Raw genomic sequence first — 19,624 nt, 5'->3', positions numbered from 1 at the left:
TTTTCCTAACACCGTAGGTTTATGTACTTTGACGTAAAGAGGTCAAATTAGCGCTCTATATTCATTTTTGACCTTTAATCCCAGAGAAATGGCCATAACTCAAAAAGCATTGAGGCCTCGATGCCATCTTGTTCGGGGTCCACTGCCCATTACGCCAAACCTATGCTCACCAAGTTTCGTCTTCGAAATCTTTTCCGTTTAGAAGAAAAGGCCACATCGTGATTGGTGATGTTTTGTACATTTGCAATATGATTCCATTCACCCTCTGGTGGGATATATACCGGGACAGCTAAAAAACGACCTTTAAAAAAAAATGTAATCAAATGGAAACCGAATGTCCGAGAGACTTCATTAGATGACTTCCTGAAAGATCTGGCCCCCGTGCACGGCACACCGCCGTCAGCGAATTTTACAAACGTTGGCGAACGTCTGTTATGTACTTGAGTGAAGACCCAAAAGCGGCTTTAACAGAAAACAGAGTTCTTTAATGAAAAACAGGAATGGCATAAATCCTCTTCCAACGTAGTCAATGGAACAAAAAGAACGTTAGTATAATGCAGGATGCACCTGCCAGGCAGACTCCGACAGGATAGGACAAGGTGGAAGCAAACGGGACGACAGCTTGCTTCTGGCATCAAAAACACAAACAAGAATCAGACACTGAAAGTAGCAGGAACAGAGAGAGAAATAGAGACCTAATCAGAGGGGGAATAGAGAACAGGTGGGAAAGAGTGAATGAGCTAGTTAGGGCAGATGTAGAACAGCTGAAGAATGAGAGACAGAGAAGGTAACCTAAAAAGACCAGCAGAGAGAGACAGAGTGAAGAGAAAGGACAGGAACAGACATAACAAGACATGACAGTACCCCCCCCCACTCACCGAGCGCCTCCTGGCGCACTCGAGGAGGAAACCTGGCGGCAACGGAGGAAATCATCGATCAGCGAACGGTCCAGCACGTCCCGAGAGGGAACCCAACTCCTCTCCTCAGGACCGTACCCCTCCCAATCCACTAGGTACTGATGACCACGGCCCCGAGGGCGCATGTCCAAAATCTTACGAACCCTGTAGATGGGTGCGCCCTCGACAAGGATGGGGGGGAGGGACGAGCGGGGGCGCGAAGAACGGGCTTAACACAGGAGACATGGAAGACCGGGTGAACGCGACGAAGATAGCGCGGAGAAGAAGTCGCACTGCGACAGGATTAATGACCTGAGAAATACGGAACGGACCAATGAACCGCGGGGCCAACTTGCGAGAAGCTGTCTTAAGGGGAAGGTTCTGAGTGGAGAGCCATACTCTCTGACCGCAACAATATCTAGGACTCTTGGTCCTACGCTTATTAGCGGCCCTCACAGTCTGCGTCCTATTACGGCAAAGTGCCGACCTGACCCCCTTCCAGGTGCGCTCGCAACGCTGGACAAAAGCCTGAGCGGAGGGAACGCAGGACTCGGCGAGCTGAGATGAGAACAGCGGAGGCTGGTACCCGAGGCTACTCTGAAAAGGAGATAGACCGGTAGCAGACGAGGGAAGCGAGTTGTGGGCGTACTCTGCCCAGGGAGCTGTTCTGACCAAGACGCAGGGTTACGAAAAGAAAGACTGCGTAAAATGCGACCAACAGTCTGATTGGCCCGTTCGGCTTGACCGTTAGACTGGGGATGAAAGCCGGACGAGAGACTGACGGAAGCCCCAATCAAACGGCAAAACTCCCTCCAAAATTGAGACGTGAACTGCGGGCCTCTGTCGGAAACGACGTCAGACGGAAGGCCATGAATTCGGAAAACATTCTCGATAATGATCTGAGCCGTCTCCTTAGCAGAAGGGAGCTTAGCGAGAGGAATGAAATGAGCCGCCTTAGAGAATCTATCGATAACCGTAAGAATAACTGTCTTCCCCGCTGATGAAGGCAGTCCGGTGATAAAATCTAAAGCGATGTGAGACCACGGTCGAGAGGGAATGGGAAGCGGTCTGAGACGGCCGGCAGGAGGAGAGTTCCCAGATTTAGTCTGCGCGCAGACCGAACAAGCGGCGACAAATCGACGCGCGTCACGTTCCCGAGTGGGCCACCAGAAACGCTGGCGAATGGAAGCGAGCGTACCCCGAACGCCGGGGTGGCCGGCTAACTTGGCAGAGTGGGCCCACTGAAGAACGGCCGGACGAGTAGGAACGGGAACGAACAGAAGGTTCCTAGGACAAGCTCGCGGCGACGGAGTGTGAGCGAGTGCTTGCTTTACCTGCCTCTCAATTCCCCAGACAGTCAACCCGACGACACGCCCGTCAGGGAGAATCCCCTCGGGGTCGGTGGAGACCTCAGAAGAACTGAAGAGACGAGATAAAGCATCAGGCTTGGTGTTTTTTGAGCCCGGACGATAAGAAATAACAAACTCGAAACGAGCGAAAAACAGAGCCCAACGAGCCTGACGCGCATTAAGTCGTTTGGCTGAACGGATGTACTCAAGGTTCCTATAGTCAGTCCAAACGACAAAAGGAACGGTCGCCCCCTCCAACCACTGTCGCCATTCGCCTAGGGCTAAGCGGATGGCGAGCAGTTCGCGATTACCAACATCATAGTTACGTTCTGACGGCGATAAGCGATGAGAGAAAAACGCGCAAGGATGGACCTTGCCGTCAGAGAGAGAGCGCTGAGAAAGAATGGCTCCCACGCCCACCTCTGACGCGTCAACCTCAACAACAAACTGACTAGAGATGTCAGGTGTAACAAGAATAGGTGCGGATGTAAAACGATTCTTAAGAAGATCAAAAGCTCCCTGGGCGGAAACGGACCACTTAAAGCACGTCTTAACAGAAGTAAGGGCTGTGAGGGGAGCTGCCACCTGACCGAAATTACGGATGAAACGACGATAGAAATTAGCGAAGCCCAGAAAGCGCTGCAGCTCGACGCGTGACTTAGGAACGGGCCAATCAATGACAGCCTGGACCTTAGCGGGATCCATCTTAATGCCCTCAGCGGAAATAACGGAACCGAGAAAAGGGACAGAGGCGGCATGAAAAGTGCACTTCTCAGCCTTCACATAAAGACAGTTTTCCAAAAGGCGCTGGAGGACGCGTCGCACGTGCTGAACATGAATCGAGAGAGACGGTGAAAAAAATCAGGATATCGTCCATGTAAACGAAAACAAAAATGTTCAGCATGTCTCTCAGGACGTCGTTAACTAGTGCCTGAAAGACAGCTGGAGCGTTAACGAGGCCGAAAGGAAGAACCCGGTATTCAAAGTGCCCTAACGGAGTGTTAAACGCCGTCTTCCACTCGTCCCCCTCCCTGATGCGCACGAGATGGTAGGCGTTACGAAGGTCCAATTTGGTGAAAAACCTGGCTCCCTGCAGGATCTCGAAGGCTGAAGACATAAGAGGAAGCGGATAACGATTCTTAACTGTTATGTCATTCAGCCCTCGATAATCCACGCATGGGCGCAGGGACCCGTCCTTCTTCTGAACAAAAAAAAACCCCGCTCAGGCGGGAGAGGAGGAGGAGACTATGTTACCGGCGTCGAGCGAAACCGACAAATAATCCTCGAGAGCCTTACGTTCGGGAGCCGACAGAGAGTATAATCTACCCCGGGGGGGAGTAGTTCCCGGAAGGAGATCAATACTACAGTCATACGACCGGTGTGGAGGGAGAGAAGTGGCCTTGGAACGACTGAACACCGTGCGCAGATCGTGATACTCCTCCGGCACCCCTGTCAAATCGCCAGGCTCCTCCTGTGAAGAAGAGACAGAGGAAACAGGAGGGATAGCAGACATTAAACAGGTCACATGACAAGAAACATTCCAGGATAGGATAGTATTACTAGACCAATTAATAGAAGGGTTATGGCGCACTAGCCAGGGATGACCCAAAACAACAGGTGTAAAAGGTGAACGAAAAATTAAAAAAGAAATGGTTTCGCTATGATTACCAGAGACAGTGAGGGTTAAAGGCAGCGTCTCACGCTAAATCTTGGGGAGAGAACTACCATCTAAAGCGAACAAGGCCGTGGGCTCCCTAACTGTCTGAGAGGAATGTCATGTTCCCGAGCCCAGGTCTCGTCCATAAAACAGCCCTCCGCCCCAGAGTCTATCAAGGCACTGCAGGAAGCAGATGAACCGGGCCAGCGGAGATGGACCGGAAAGGTAGTGCGTGATCCAGAAGGAGAGGCCTGAGTAGTTGCGCTCACCAGTAGCCCTCCTCTTACTGATGAGCTCTGGCTTTTACTGGACATGAGGTGACAAAATGACCAGCGGAGCCGCAGTAGAGACAGAGGCGATTGGTGATTCTCCGTTCCTTCTCCTTGGCCGAGATGCGGATACCCCCAGCTGCATAGGCTCAGCATCCGAGCCGGCGGAGGAGGGTGGCAGTGATGCGGCAGGTGGCAGTGATGTGGAGAGGGGAGCAACGGAGAACGCGAGCTCCTTTCCACGAGCTCGGCGACGAAGATCAAACCGTCGCTCTATGCGAATAGCGAGAGCTATTAAGGAGTCCAGACTGGAAGGAACCTCCCGGGAGAGGATCTCATCCTTAACCTCGACGAGGAGACCCTCCAGAAAACGAGCGAGCAAAGCCGGCTCGTTCCAGTCACTAGAGGCAGCGAGAGTGCGAAACTCAATAGAATAATCCGTTATGGATCGATTCCCCTGACATAGGGAAGACAGGGCCCTGGAAGCCTCCTCCCCAAAAACAGAACGGTCAAAAACCCGTATCATCTCCTCCTTAAAGTCCTGATACTGGTTAATACACTCAGCCCTCGCCTCCCAGATTGCCGTGCCCCACTCACGCGCCCGTCCGGTAAGGAGAGAAATGACGTAGGCGATGCGGGCTGCGCTCCTGGAGTAAGTGTTGGGCTGGAGAGAGAACACCACATCACACTGAGTGAGGAATGAGCGGCACTCAGTGGGCTCCCCAGAGTAACACGGCGGGTTGTTGATCCTGGGCTCCGGAGACTCGGAAACCCTTGAAGTGGGCGGTGGATCGAGGTGGAGTTGGTGAACCTGTCTTGTGAGGTCGGAGACTTGGACGGCCAGGGTCTCAACGGCATGTCGAGCAGCAGACAATTCCTCCTCGTGTCTGCCTAGCATCGCTCCCTGGATCTCGACGGCGGAGTGAAAAGGGTCCGGAGCCGCTGGGTCCATTCTTGGTCTGATTCTTCTGTTATGTACTTGAGTGAAGACCCAAAAGCGGCTTTAACAGAAAACAGAGTTCTTTAATGAAAAACAGGAATGGCATAAATCCTCTTCCAACGTAGTCAATGGAACAAAAAGAACGTTAGTATAATGCAGGATGCACCTGCCAGGCAGACTCCGACAGGATAGGACAAGGTGGAAGCAAACGGGACGACAGCTTGCTTCTGGCATCAAAAACACAAACAAGAATCAGACACTGAAAGTAGCAGGAACAGAGAGAGAAATAGAGACCTAATCAGAGGGGGAATAGAGAACAGGTGGGAAAGAGTGAATGAGCTAGTTAGGGGAGATGTAGAACAGCTGAAGAATGAGAGACAGAGAAGGTAACCTAAAAAGACCAGCAGAGAGAGACAGAGTGAAGAGAAAGGACAGGAACAGACATAACAAGACATGACAACGTCTAGTAAGAGACCGTACATTTGCAATATGGTGTTTCTCACTAACCATACGGCAAATGTCAAAATGTTCCCTTCTTGTATGTAAATGTGATCGTTTTTTATTTTTAATACATTTGCAAAAATGTATAAACCTATTTTTGCTTTGTGATTATGGGGTATTGTGATGTCATTATGGGGTATTGTGTGTAGATTGTTGAGGAAAGAAAACAATTGAATCAATTTTAGAACAAGGCTGTAATGTAAGAAAAAGTGGAAAAAGTCAAGGGGAATACTTTCCAAATGCTCTGTAACTCTGGTTACTTACTAGTTGAATGGGTGTCAGTGACGTATTCTGTCACACCCTGATCTGTTTCACCTGTCTTTGTGATTGACTTCACCCCCCTCCAGGTGTCGCCCATCTCCCCATTACCCCCAGTGTACTTATTCCTGTGTTCTCTGTTTGTCTGTTGACAGTTTGTCTTGTTTGTTCCAGTCAACCAGTGTTGTGTCTCAGCTCCTGTTTTTTCCCCAGTCTCTCTTTTCCTGTCTTCCCGGTTTTGACCCTTGCCTGTCCTGTCCCTGACCCCGCCTGCCTGACCACTCTGGCTGCCCCTGTCCCTGACCCCGCCTGCCTGACCACTCTGGCTGCCCCTGTCCCTGACCCCGCCTGCCTGACCACTCTGGCTGCCCCCGTCCCTGACCCCTGCCCCTGTCCCTGACCCTGGTTTACTGACCCCTGCCTGCCTCGACCTGTCTTTGCCTGCCCCTGTTACAATAAACACTGTTACTTGGACAGTCTGCATCTGGGTCTTACCTTGGTTCTGATAGTATTCATCTGAAAGATAAACAACATGAGGTTATATCACTCTAAATAACATCTGGTACAAAAGTACAAAGTGATGATTGACATGTGCTCCTACCTCGTGATACTATTTCTGTCCATACTGTCCTCTCATCATCACCGAATAATTCCATCTCAATGTCAATCCCTGTCATTTTCACAACCGCCTTGAAAAAGCTTGGTGTGGTGTCTCTATGTATGAGATGAATCCTCTGGAGAGAGAGAGAGACTCCTTTAGCAATGTGAATGTTTCCCATGTCAATAAAGCCATTTGAATTGAGAGAGAGAACAATAAATAGAACTGTGACTGAAATGTCAGGTTCATGTTCTTAGTCTCCTAAAACTGTACCGGTGGATTGATGGAGGTAGAACAGGGAATGTTCAGTCTGAAGGAACTCTTCAGTTTGAAGGACCGCTCTGGTCTTGTGATGGGAATCCTTTTAGACCCTTGAAACTTTATTTCCTGTTGTTCCACAGCCTGCGAAACGAGGCACGGAATACCCAGCCAGTCAATGTATAGTCTGATTCAAACATGATTCAGAAAACTCAAAAAAGCATTGAGGCCTCGACACCATCTTGTTCGGGGCCAACTTCCCATTATGCCAAACCTATGCTCACCAAGTTTCGTCTTCGAAATCTTTTCCGTTAAGGAAAAAAGCAACACATTTATCTTCATTTAATGAGTGTCAACATAACTAACCAGTAGTTAGTTCAGATCATCTCTATAATAATGATACCTCACCTGTATCTGGCCGGGGTTACTGGGGAACAGGTACAGGCGTGGAATTAGTGTTTCCTTCATCACTGTCAGATAGAGCAACAGCTCACAGTGGACATCTACGTTCCTAGACAGTAATCTCAGTATCAGAGAGATAGGTGAGAACTTGGGATGGAGAATCTTAGCATGGAATCTGGTGACCTCATGCACTTCCTCTAAAGACACTCCATGTTCCTCTACATGAAGAATCTTCATCTCATTCCTCAGGGAAGGGTTGGTCCCTGAACAACACAATAAAAAGGAGACAGAAAGACAAATATTGAATTATTCTAAAAAAAACACAGAATATGCAGTACCAGATCACAGTAAACACAAACTCCCAGAATAATTAATTCATTGTTTCAGGAAGTGAAACTCAGTTACATGGAAATGTCTTTCTGAATACTATTTCTATATGGTTTTACCTAAACAGACACAGTGTGGCAGATGAACTTCCTCCAGTTCACCTAACTCCATAGTGATGTCCAGCAATGGACCACCTTGTGTGTACTGCATGTCTTTCAGAAGTTGACTGTAGGGTTCCCAGTTCCTGAAGTGATACTTCAGAATGACATCTCTCTCACACAGCCAGCGGAGCCCAGACACTGTACACTCATAACTCCCTCTGGGTGTCCTGTGCCTGAGGGCAACAACAAGATGTGGTAGAGAGGGTCAATGGTCAAATGGAGAGGTTGGATAAGAAGACTATTCCCAAAGGTAATGGGGAAATACACTAGCAGGTGGAATGAAATGTTACAAGTAGTTATTTTACCTGAACATTGTCACTCCCTGGACAGTGGAAGTCAAGGGTTCAATCTGAAGCCAGTGTGTGGAGTCCTGAACAAGGACAAGCATGTCAGTAATACATATGGGGCCTGTTTCCTGGACACATATTGAGTCTAGTGCTGGACTAAAAAGCTTTTTTTTACCTTTATTTAACCAGGCAAGTCAGTTAAGAACAAATTCTTAAGGAACAGTGGGGTTAACTGGTCTAGGAACGTGGGGTTAACTGGCCTAGGAACAGTGGGTAAACTGGCCTAGGAACAGTGGGTAAACTGGTCTAGGAACAGTGGGGTTAACTGGTCTAGGAACAGTGGGTAAACTGGTCTAGGAACAGTGGGGTTAACTGGTCTAGGAACAGTGGGGTTAACTGGTCTAGGAACAGTGGGGTTAACTGGTCTAGGAACAGTGGGTAAACTGCCTGTTCAGGGGCAGAACGACAGATTTGTACCTTGTCAGCTCGGGGATTCAAACTTGCAACTTTTTGGTCCAACATTCTAACCACTCGGCTACCCTGCCACTAAAAAGCATGCTGGGAAACTGGCCCATTACCAAAGTAACTAATCTAACGTATTTATACAATGTTGCATGTAATGCTGGTGATTTATCAATTAAACAGTCTAATGACAAAATATGACAACAGCTAAAGTCCTGCATGCCTCCAAGCAGAACACAGGACTGTCTCTATCCCAGTATGAATGGTTGGTCAGTACACACCTGGCTTTGAGACTGTGTTTATATTACTAAAGCAGAACACAGGACTGTCTATATCCCAGTATGAATGGTTGGTCACTACACACCTGGCTTTGAGACTGTGTTTATATTACTAAAGCAGAACACAGGACTGTCTATATCCCAGTATGAATGGTTGGTCAGTACACACCTGGCTTTGAGACTGTGTTTATATTACTAAAGCAGAACACAGGACTGTCTATATCCCAGTATGAATGGTTGGTCAGTACACACCTGGCTTTGAGACTGTGTTTATATTACTAAAGCAGAACACAGGACTGTCTATATCCCAGTATGAATGGTTGGTCAGTACACACCTGGCTTTGAGACTGTGCTTATATTACTAAAGCAGAACACAGGACTGTCTATATCCCAGTATGAATGGTTGGTCAGTACACACCTGGCTTTGAGACTGTGTTTATATTACTAAAGCAGAACACAGGACTGTCTATATCCCAGTATGAATGGTTGGTCAGTACACACCTGGCTTTGAGACTGTGTTTATATTACTAAAGCAGAACACAGGACTGTCTATATCCCAGTATGAATGGTTGGTCACTACACACCTGGCTTTGAGACTGTGTTTATATTACTAAAGCAGAACACAGGACTGTCTATATCCCAGTATGAATGGTTGGTCAGTACACACCTGGCTTTGAGACTGTGTTTATATTACTAAAGCAGAACACAGGACTGTCTATATCCCAGTATGAATGGTTGGTCAGTACACACCTGGCTTTGAGACTGTGTTTATATTACTAAAGCAGAACACAGGACTGTCTATATCCCAGTATGAATGGTTGGTCACTACACACCTGGCGTTGACACTGTGCTTATATTACTAAAGCAGAACACAGGACTGTCTATATCCCAGTATGAATGGTTGGTCAGTACACACCTGGCTTTGAGACTGTGCCTGACTCCTGCAGGTATGTTAAAGTAAGAATTGACATTATGACTTACCTCAACATGGTCACAGGTCTTACAGCTCTGTGGAATCCCTGAAGTCAAAAGTAGTTGTTATTTAAAAAACGGACAATATCATGGAATAATGAATTAATAATTATTAAATAGAATTGTAATACAAATATATATAAGTGAGCAACAGTCTCAGAATGTACACTCATTAGCATACCATAATCTGACATTAGTGTTATATTAATGAATGTTTGTGGAAGCAGGAAACAACATCGTTCTGGTCCATGTTTTGTAGATGTTGGGGTCTGATTTCTGGTAGATTCTAGGATGAGAGCTTAAAGGTAGAGTCAGCTAAATTATGTTGTACGAGCAGCACCACAGATATTGTGATGAGCAAGATGCCTGACTTCTCTCTCACACAGTCACCCACAGTATCAACCCATGTGTTTGGGTTCTCTTCACTCTCTTACAGTGTGCTAGTCACGGGACCAAAACAGCAGAGAAGTTTAGCATCGTGTTACAACGCTCTTAGTTGTTGTAGAAAATTTACCCACTATGCGATTTACTTTGTGCATCTACGTCATATCGCTGACTCTACCTTTAAGTTTGTTTTGACCAAATAGATCATGATTGTGTTCCTTGCCTGGGAATCAACTGTAATGAACACTTGAAAATATTTTGAGTCATAAACAATTATCAGTTAACACTCACATTTCTCAGATCCAAACTTGGTCCAACTCTCTCCACCATGGTCTCTGGTGTCCTCAGGTCCAGGCTTGATCCAACACTCTCCACCATGGTCTCTGGTGTCCTCAGGTCCAGGCTTGATACAACTCTCTCCACCATGGTCTCTGGTGTCCTCAGGTCCAAACTTGGTCCAACTCTCTCCACCATGGTCTCTGGTGTCCTCAGGTCCAAACTTGGTCCAACTCTCTCCACCATGGTCTCTGGTGTCCTCAGGTCCAGGCTTGATCCAACACTCTCCACCATGGTCTCTGGTGTCCTCAGGTCCAGGCTTGATACAACTCTCTCCACCATGGTCTCTGGTGTCCTCAGGTCCAGGCTTGATACAACTCTCTCCACCATGGTCTCTGGTGTCCTCAGGTCCAGGCTTGATCCAACACTCTCCACCATGGTCTCTGGTGTCCTCAGGTCCAGGCTTGATACAACTCTCTCCACCATGGTCTCTGGGGTCCTCAGGTCCAGGCTTGATCCAACTCTCTCCACCATGGTCTCTGGTGTCCTCAGGTCCAGGCTTGATCCAACACTCTCCACCATGGTCTCTGGTGTCCTCAGGTCCAGGCTTGATACAACTCTCTCCACCATGGTCTCTGGGGTCCTCAGGTCCAGGCTTGATCCAACTCTCTCCACCATGGTCTCTGGTGTTCTCAGGTCCAGGCTCGATACAACTCTCTCCACCATGGTCTCTGGTGTCCTCAGGTCCAGGCTTGATAAAACTCTCTCCACCATGGTCTCTGGATTTGGTAAAGCAGAAGGATAGACTGTGATTAAACTAAATACAACTTCTAAAGGCTTTATATAGCATACATACAGTCTTCATAAGCAGTACAAAGGGTGTATAAAGGGTGACAGGACAGCTCCCTATGTAGGCTGATTTGCCTAAATGTGACATTGCCCACTATGTCACCTTCCATAAAGTCAATACTGATGGTGACATTTAACTAGGTAGGCACAGTCGAACTGTCTGTAGGTCCAACAGAACGCATTAAAACACACCACTACTAATCTAACTTTCTGTAGGTCCAACAGAACACAACACACCACTACTACGATTCTAATTGTAGAAATGATTCAAGAGGGAAACAAATGAAACATGGCTATGACTCACCTCTGAATGTGTTGGTCATCTATCGGACACAGGGTCAATGAGGAGGAGGAGTACATTATAAACCCAGGATAGAGGGGTTCAGTGAATGTGGTGTGTTCTGTGTAGAAGTGTGTCACTGTACCAGAGGAGGACACACTATAGAAGGACAACGTACCAGCTGGCCAGTCCAGATACACTCCAACTCTCTTAGAAACAGGACAAGTATTTGGTCGACTGTATCTGATGACTCCATTATGGTAAAAGTTATAAGCCCTATCATAGCAGACTAAACACCAGGACTCCTTATTGTGTCCAATCCTACTGTCACTCTCCCCTCCCTTCCTCTTCATTCCTTTGTACAGCACACCAATGAAAGCCCCGTCACCATCCCTCTCCACCTCCCAGTAATAGCGACCTCCAGATAAGCCTTCTCTGCAGAGAACTTGGGGATGAAAGTCAAATCTGTCTGGATGGTCTTCATAATGCTGGTCCTCCACCACCCGTTTCAACTTCTTGTTCCCCTCAGACAGTATCAGGTGTGGGTTTGCTGTATTTGGGTCCAGGGTGAGATGACAGGCATCTGTAGACAAAAGGAGAGTTTAATCAAACCACATCTTCATATAAAGTGTTGTTTTGTAGGAACAAGAACTGATTAGTTACTATGTGTCAGGACCCGGTTACGAACCCGGGTCTCCGGAGTGAGAAACAGTCACTTAACCAACTGAGCCACGAATAGTCGGCAGAACCCAGAAGATGAGGCAGATACAGCAGTACTTGAGATGGTGTATTTAATAAAGTAAAAAGTGAAGTCCTTCAGGAAAACATGTAACTCCACAACCTCAAAAGGAATTCCACAAGAACAAGGTAATCCACAAGGTAATCCTCCAAGACAAAAAGGTAAATCCACAAGGTGGTAGGTATAGCATAAAAAGCCTCAAAAGATACTCAAAAATAAATAAACAAGAACAAAAAAACAGAATTCCACAAGAGCGTCCACCGGGATCAACTAGAGTTCACAGAATACTAGGGCTGGGTGCTAACATACAAACACAGAGCAAAGAACTGAGGGAAACTAAGGGTTTAAATACAATCAGGGAAAACGAGGCACAGGTGCAAATAATAATGGGGATCAAGGGAAAGCAAAAGGTCAAAAGCACAATGGGGGCATCTAGTGACCAAAAACCGGAACAACCCTGGCCAAATCCTGACAGAATCCCCCCCCTAGGAACGGCTCCTGACGTTCCTACCAGCTCTCTCGGGGTGGAGGGCCCTGAACTGACGAATGAGGTCAGGGTCCAGTATGTCTTTGGCAGGAACCCAGGAGCGCTCCTCGGGACCGTAGCCTTCCCAGTCCACCAGATACTGCCAGGACCTCTGCACCCGGCGGGAATCCAGTATCCGATGGACGGTATAAGCCGGCTGGCCTCCAGTGACACGAGGCGGAGGGGGAGGTCTGTCTGCCGGGACAAGGGGAGAAAAAAAAACAGGTTTTAATAAGGAAATGTGAAACGTGGGATTAATCTTAAGGGATCTGGGTAAGTGTAGGCGATAAGAAACTGGGTTAACTCTCCTGGCAACCTTAAAGGGACCAATGTATCTTTGGGACAGCTTGCGAGACTCCACCCGTAGTGGTAAGTCTCTTGTGGAGAGCCAGACTCTCTGGCCGGGGCGCAGGGTAGGCCCGGGACGGCGACGTCTGTTGGCTTGTTGTTGGTACCTCTGTGAGGAACGCATAAGATTAAGACGGGTCTTCCTCCACATAAGCCGACAGCGTTTGACGAACTTCAAGGCTGAAGGCACTCTGACTTCTGCCTCCTGGTCCGGGAACAATGGAGGGGCATAGCCAAACTGACACTCGTGCGGGGACATACCAGTGGAGGAGGAGCGCAAGGTGTTGTGCGCGTATTCGGCCCAAACAGTAAAGGACGACCATGTGGACGGGTTGTTACGAGTCATACATCGGAGGGTGGTTTCCAGCTCTTGATTCATCCTCTGTTTGGCCGTTGGACTCCGGATGGTACCCTGAAGATAGACTGGCAGAAGCCCCATGAGTTGGCAGAAGGCCTTCCAACCTTGAGGCGAACTGGGGACCTCTGTCAGAAACCATATCTTGAGGAATGCCGAAGACTCGAAACACATGATTAATTACCAACTCAGCCGTTTCCTTGGCAGAAGGTAACTTAGTCAGAGGGACGAACCTGGCCGCCTTTGAAAACCTGTCGATTATGACTAGGATAGTAGTATTGCCATGGGATGGAGGAAGGCCAGTAATAAAGTCCAATGAGATATGGGACCAGGGTCTGTGGGGAACAGGTAAAGGGTGAAGGAGTCCTTGAGGGCGGAGGTGAGAAGATTTGCCCTGGCAGCACACGGGGCAGGCATTGACGAAAGTGGCAACGTCTTCTCTTATGGTAGGCCACTAGAACTTACGCTGGATGAACTCCAAGGTGCGACCTACGCCCGGGTGACAGGTGAGGCGAGAGGAGTGCCCCCACAGAAGGACCTGAGTCCTCACTGCCTTGGGGACAAACAACCGATTGGCAGGACCTCCTTTCGGGTCCGGTTCGATAGCTTGAGCTCGTCTCACGGTATCCTCAACTTGCCACGAGATCGGAGCGACGATCTTAGCAGCAGGAAGGACAGGCATGTCCGTGTCATCTCGAATGGCAGGAGCGTAGACTCGGGACAGGGCATCCGGTTTGAGATTCTTCGACCCGGACCGATAGGTGAGGATAAACTGGAATCGATTGAAGAGAGACCATCTAGCTTGTCTAGAGTTCAACCGCTTCGCCTGCTGGATATACTCCAGATTTTTGTGGTCCGTAAGCACTTGAAACGGGTGAGAAGCCCCCTCGAGCCAGTGTCTCCATTCCTTCAATGCCATCTTAACCGCTAGGAGTTCACGATCCCCCACATCGTAGTTCCTCTCAGCCGGGGTAAGCCGGTGTGAGAAGGAAGCGCACGGATGAAGCTTCTTGTCTTCACCCCTCTGAGACAGGACAGCTCCAACACCAACCTCTGATGCGTCTACCTCCACCACAAACGGTTCATCCGTTGTCGGTAGTATCAGGATGGGAGCAGAGAGGACGCGCTGCTTGAGTCCTTGGAAGGCCGTCTCAGCTTCTCTTCCCCACAAAAACCTTGCATTGCCACCCTTGGTTAAAGCTGAGAGAGGGCTGCCACCAAGCTGAAGTTCTTGATGCACTTGCGGTAAAAGTTTGTGAAGCCCAGGAAACGCTGAACTTCCTTAATGGATTTGGGAGTGGGCCAATCCGCTACCGCCCCTACCTTCCTGGGGTCCATTTGGACTCGACCGGGTTCCACTACAAATCCCAGGAATTGTACTCGGGATGAATGGAATTCACATTTTTCCGGCTTAACGTACAGATGGCTGTCTAGGAGGCGTTTGAGTACTTGTCTGACATGCTTTGTGTGTTCTTGAAGGGAGCTCGAAAAGATGAGGATGTCATCCAAGTAAACGAAAACAAATATGTTAAGCATATCCCTAAGCACATCGTTTATGAGCGCTTGGAACACCGCTGGGGCGTTGGTCAGGCCGAAGGGCATCACCAAGTATTCATAGTGACCAGTAGGCGTGTTGAAAGCGGTCTTCCACTCGTCACCAGGTCTGATCCGCATAAGATGGTATGCGTTCCGCAGGTCAAGCTTAGTGAAAACAACTGCTTCCTGGAGCAGCTCAAAGGCTGTGGCCATAAGGGGTAGCGGGTAACGGTTACGGACGGTTATGGCATTGAGTCCCCGGTAGTCGATGCAAGGACGTAATCCACCGTCTTTCTTGGCCACAAAGAAAAACCCTGCTCGCGCCGGGGAGGTGGATGGACGCATGAGGCCTGCTTCCAGAGCGTCCTTGATGTAGGTATCCATAGCAGCTCGTTCGGGTGGAGATAGGGAAAAGATCCGACCCCTGGGGGGGCAAGTGCCCGGAAACAGGTCGATGGGGCAATCATAAGGTCTATGGGGTGGTAGCATGGTGGCCCTCTGTTTGCTAAACACCAGTTTGAGGTCATGGTAACACTCGGGAACTCGGGTCAGGTCGATGGATTCTAAAGACTCGGGAGTAGAACTCGGGGAATTCTGAAAAATACAAGTAGCTTGGCACGTAGGACCCCACTGCTTGATAGTGCCCACAGACCAGTCGATGTGAGGGTTATGGCTGTGAAGCCAGGGGTATCCAAGGACGAGAGGGAACTCGGAACAGGAGATCAAATGAAAGTTCATCAATTCCTGGTGTTGTGAAACTGAAAGTCGCAAGGAGGTAGTGATATGAGTGACAAGTCCAGATCCCAAAGGGCTTCCATCCAATGTAGTAACCCTCATGGGGTCACTTAGAGGTTCAGAGGGAATGCCATTCTCCTTCGCCCAGACACCATCCATGAAGTTACCTGCGGCTCCAGAGTCTACCAAGGCTTGAAGGTGAAGCTTGTGGTTGTCCCAGCAAAGGGTGACTGGAATGAGCAGACTATGTTACTATAGTTCTGAGTATACAGTTAATTAGGATTGAAGAGACTTACATTTCCTCGGCCCTGATTTCAGCCTGCACTCTCCACCATGATCCACACTGTAGGAGAAACAGGTTATTGACTGACAAAGACCTAATGAAGCAGTCAACATTTAAACCATATTGTTGTGTTCTGGTGCACTATCCCAGTTCATTACTATCCTACCTACTGCATACAGAACGGAGTACAATTCATTACTAGAGACATACAGGTATTCTATCCTACCTACTGCATACAGAACAGAGTACAATTCATTACTAGAGACATACAGGTATTCTATCCTACCTAATGCATACAGAACAGAGTACAATTCATTACTAGAGACATACAGGTATTCTATCCTACCTACTGCATACAGAACGGAGTACAATTCCAACAGGATATCAGAGATCCAGAAGAAGAGTATTCATGTGGTGATGATGTATGCTGTGTTGGAGTGCTAAGCCTGCTGGGTAAACGTCCCCTTAATTCTACCATCATGTCCTCATGTTACTGACCCTACTACACTATATATGACACAACCGCTGCTCACACTATTAGGACATCTACTCTGACTTACTTCAGCTTCATCAGTTTATATGTGGGATCCACCAGAGCAGCTGAAAGCAGTCCCCCTGCAGAGTCTCCTGGGTGATTGTAGCTCAGGTCCAGCTCATTCAGGTGGGAGGGGTTTGACCTCAGAGCTGAAGACAGAGCAGCACAGCCCTCCTCTGTGACCAGACAGCCAGACAGCCTACAGAGAGACACAACAGCTGTCTAGGTTGATGTACTGGTGTCAATCATCTAGTAGGACACCCATACATTTGTCCATGACACCGACCTGACTGAAACAGCTGTACTTACCCCAGTGTGTGTAGTTTACAGTCTGGATCCTCCAGTCCAGCAGAGAGCAGTGTAACTCAGCTCAGTACCGACCTGACTGAAACAGCTGTACTTACCCCAGTGTGTGTAGTTTACAGTCTGGATCCTCCAGTCCAGCAGACAGCAGTGTAACTCCTGAGTCCTGCAGGTCATTGTCTCTCAGCTCCAGTTGATTCAGTTGTGAGTTGGGTAAACTCAGGACTGAGGCCAGATCTGAACAGCAACCCTCTGTCAGACCACACTGACCAAGACTAGAGGGGAGTAGATCACATGATTAACACATGTTTAAAACATCCACATAGTAATTCATACTGAAGACAGTTAACTCACACTAGTGTCTGTATGTTGCAGAGTGGACTGGTTAGTCCAACACAGAGCAGCTCCACTCCTCTGTCTCCCAGGTCATTGTAGCTGAGGTCCAGTTCTCTCAGGGGAGAGTTTGGTGTCTGCAGAGCTGAGGCCAGAGTCTCACAGGATTCATATGTGAGGTAACATTCAGCCAGTCTGGAGAGAGGAGATATGTTGATTCACTGTTAAATATGCAAAGATTTAACAATAATGAGATGCATTAAGACAATAACAATGGTGGAACAAACTCCCTCACGACGCCAGGACAGCGGAGTCAATCACCACCTTCCGGAGACACCTGAAACCCCACCTCTTTAAGGAATACCTAGGATAGGATAAAGTAATCCTTCTCACCCCCCCCCTTAAATGATTTAGATGCACTATTGTAAAGTGGCTGTTCCACTGGATGTCATAAGGTGAATTCGCCAATTTGTAAGTCGCTCTGGATAAGAGCGTCTGCCAAATGACTTAAATGTAATGTAAATGTAAATGTATAACAGAAGGACATGATTAGACAATGTTAAAAACATACTTTATTTATTCATATATTTTTAGTTTTTACACGAAGAGTGATGAGAAGAGAATCCACCAGCTCATTGGGTCTCTCTCTACACCCCCTTATGCCATGTCTTGAAATATGCAGACAGATGGATTAAAAGTATGTTTACATTGTAATACTTCTGACAGACAACTTCTATCTCCTCCCATAACTTTAGGAATTATAGCATCCCCAGAAAGCATGAATTATTGACTCATTGTTAGTTTTACACTTAAGACATGACTCTGTCATTCTGCTGTAGAATTTGTTCATTTTGTCTTGTGTAACAAATTCTATACATTACTTTATACTGGATTAACCGTAAATTTTTGCTCACTTTAATTTCATTAGTTATGTTCCAACATTCCCTCCATCTTGTGCCCATTTCAGTTATTTGTAAGTCTTGGTTCCAATAGTAAAACATTTTTTTCTCTAAAAACACATACTAACTCACACAAGATATTTAACCTTAGTTTGATATATTTATCACATTTGATGAATGTTTCTGCATATTTACCAAGATGTTAAAATAATGTTAAAAACCTAAAACATACAAGCTACATACAAAATATATAAACACTATAAAGACAGTGGATACAGAAGATATGTAACTCACACTAGTGTCTGTATGTTGCAGAGTGGACTGGTTAGTCCAACACAGAGCAGCTCCACTCCTCTGTCTCCCAGGTCATTGTAGCTGAGGTCCAGTTCTCTCAGGGGAGAGTTTGGTGTCTGCAGAGCTGAGGCCAGAGTCTCACAGGATTCATATGTGATTTTACAGTCAACCAGTCTGGAGAGAGGAGATATGTTGATACACTGTTAAATATGCAAAGATTTAAGAATAATGTTATTCATTAAGACAATAACAGAAGGAAATGATTAAACAATGTTAAAAACATACTTACTACAAAATATATAAACACACAGTGGATACTGAAGATTACGGATATATTCAATCAATCCCAGTCTGCTGTTCCCACATGCTTCAAGAGGGCCACCATTCTCCCTGTTCCCAAGAAAGCTAAGGTAACTGAGCTAAACGACTACCGCCCGTAGCACTCACTTCCGTCATCATGAAGTGCTTTGAGAGACTAGTCAAGGACCATATCACCTCCACCCTACCTGACACCCTAGACCCACTCCAATTTGCTTACCGCCCAAATAGGTCCACAGACGATGCAATCTCAAACACACTGCACACTGCCCTAACCCATCTGAACAAGAGGAATACCTATGTGAGAATGCTGTTCATCGACTACAGCTCGGCATTTAACACCATAGTACCCTCCAAGCTCGTCATCAAGCTCGAGACCCTGGGTCTCGACCCCGCCCTGTGCAACTGGGTACTGGACTTCCTGACGGGCCGATCCCAGGTGTTGAGGGTAGGCAACAACATCTCCACAATAACCTCAAACTCAACGTCAACAAAACAATGGAGATGATTGTGGACTTCAGGAAACAGCAGATGCAGCACCCCCCTATCCACATCGATGGAACAGTAGTGGAGAGGGTAGTAAAGTTAAGTTCCTCGGCGTACACATCACGGACAAACTGAATTGGTCCACTCACACAGACAGCATCGTGAAGAAGGCGCAGCAGCGCCTCTTCAACCTCAGGAGGCTGAAGAAATTCGGCTTGTCACCAAAAGCACTCACAAACTTCTACAGATGCACATTCGAGAGCATCCTGTCGGGCTGTATCACCGCCTGGTACGGCAACTGCTCCGCCCACAACCGTAAGGCTCTCCAGAGGGTAGTGAGGTCTGCACAACGCATCACCGGGGGCAAACTACCTGCCCTCCAGGACACCTACACAACCCGATGTCACAGGAAGGCCATTAAGATCATCAAGGACATCTACCACCCGAGCCACTGCCTGTTCACCCCGCTATCATCCAGAAGGCGAGGTCAGTACAGGTGCATCAAAGCTGGGACCGAGAGACTGAAAAAC

At 47.7% G+C, this 19,624-nt stretch overlaps 1 protein-coding gene across 4 annotated transcripts in view; it reads right to left on the bottom strand.

The window, feature by feature from the left end:
• The window catches only part of LOC135536312 (NACHT, LRR and PYD domains-containing protein 5-like), a 50,006-nt gene that overhangs the window by 2,283 nt on the left and 28,099 nt on the right, over window positions 1–19,624 (bottom strand). For 3 of the 4 annotated variants that reach the window (XM_064962666.1, XM_064962668.1, XM_064962669.1), the window contains 15 exons: window positions 18,291–18,464; window positions 17,119–17,292; window positions 16,866–17,039; window positions 16,487–16,660; window positions 15,940–15,986; window positions 12,655–12,864; window positions 11,429–11,987; window positions 10,291–11,054; window positions 9,625–9,662; window positions 7,922–7,986; window positions 7,575–7,789; window positions 7,135–7,391; window positions 6,742–6,870; window positions 6,472–6,604; window positions 6,366–6,386 (listed from right to left, as the gene is read on the bottom strand). In XM_064962666.1, coding sequence (XP_064818738.1) covers window positions 6,366–6,386; window positions 6,472–6,604; window positions 6,742–6,870; window positions 7,135–7,391; window positions 7,575–7,789; window positions 7,922–7,986; window positions 9,625–9,662; window positions 10,291–11,054; window positions 11,429–11,987; window positions 12,655–12,864; window positions 15,940–15,986; window positions 16,487–16,660; window positions 16,866–17,039; window positions 17,119–17,292; window positions 18,291–18,464 — 3,134 coding nt within the window. The remainder of the gene's footprint in view (window positions 1–6,365; window positions 6,387–6,471; window positions 6,605–6,741; window positions 6,871–7,134; window positions 7,392–7,574; window positions 7,790–7,921; window positions 7,987–9,624; window positions 9,663–10,290; window positions 11,055–11,428; window positions 11,988–12,654; window positions 12,865–15,939; window positions 15,987–16,486; window positions 16,661–16,865; window positions 17,040–17,118; window positions 17,293–18,290; window positions 18,465–19,624) is intronic. The other variant, XM_064962667.1, reaches the window with a different exon arrangement.

This window comes from Oncorhynchus masou, unplaced genomic scaffold (genome assembly GCF_036934945.1).
Source record: "Oncorhynchus masou masou isolate Uvic2021 unplaced genomic scaffold, UVic_Omas_1.1 unplaced_scaffold_594, whole genome shotgun sequence".
Lineage (NCBI taxonomy): Eukaryota > Metazoa > Chordata > Actinopteri > Salmoniformes > Salmonidae > Oncorhynchus > Oncorhynchus masou.
The sequence above is the reverse complement of the archived record's forward strand: the minus strand, read 5'-3'. Positions and strand labels throughout refer to the sequence as shown.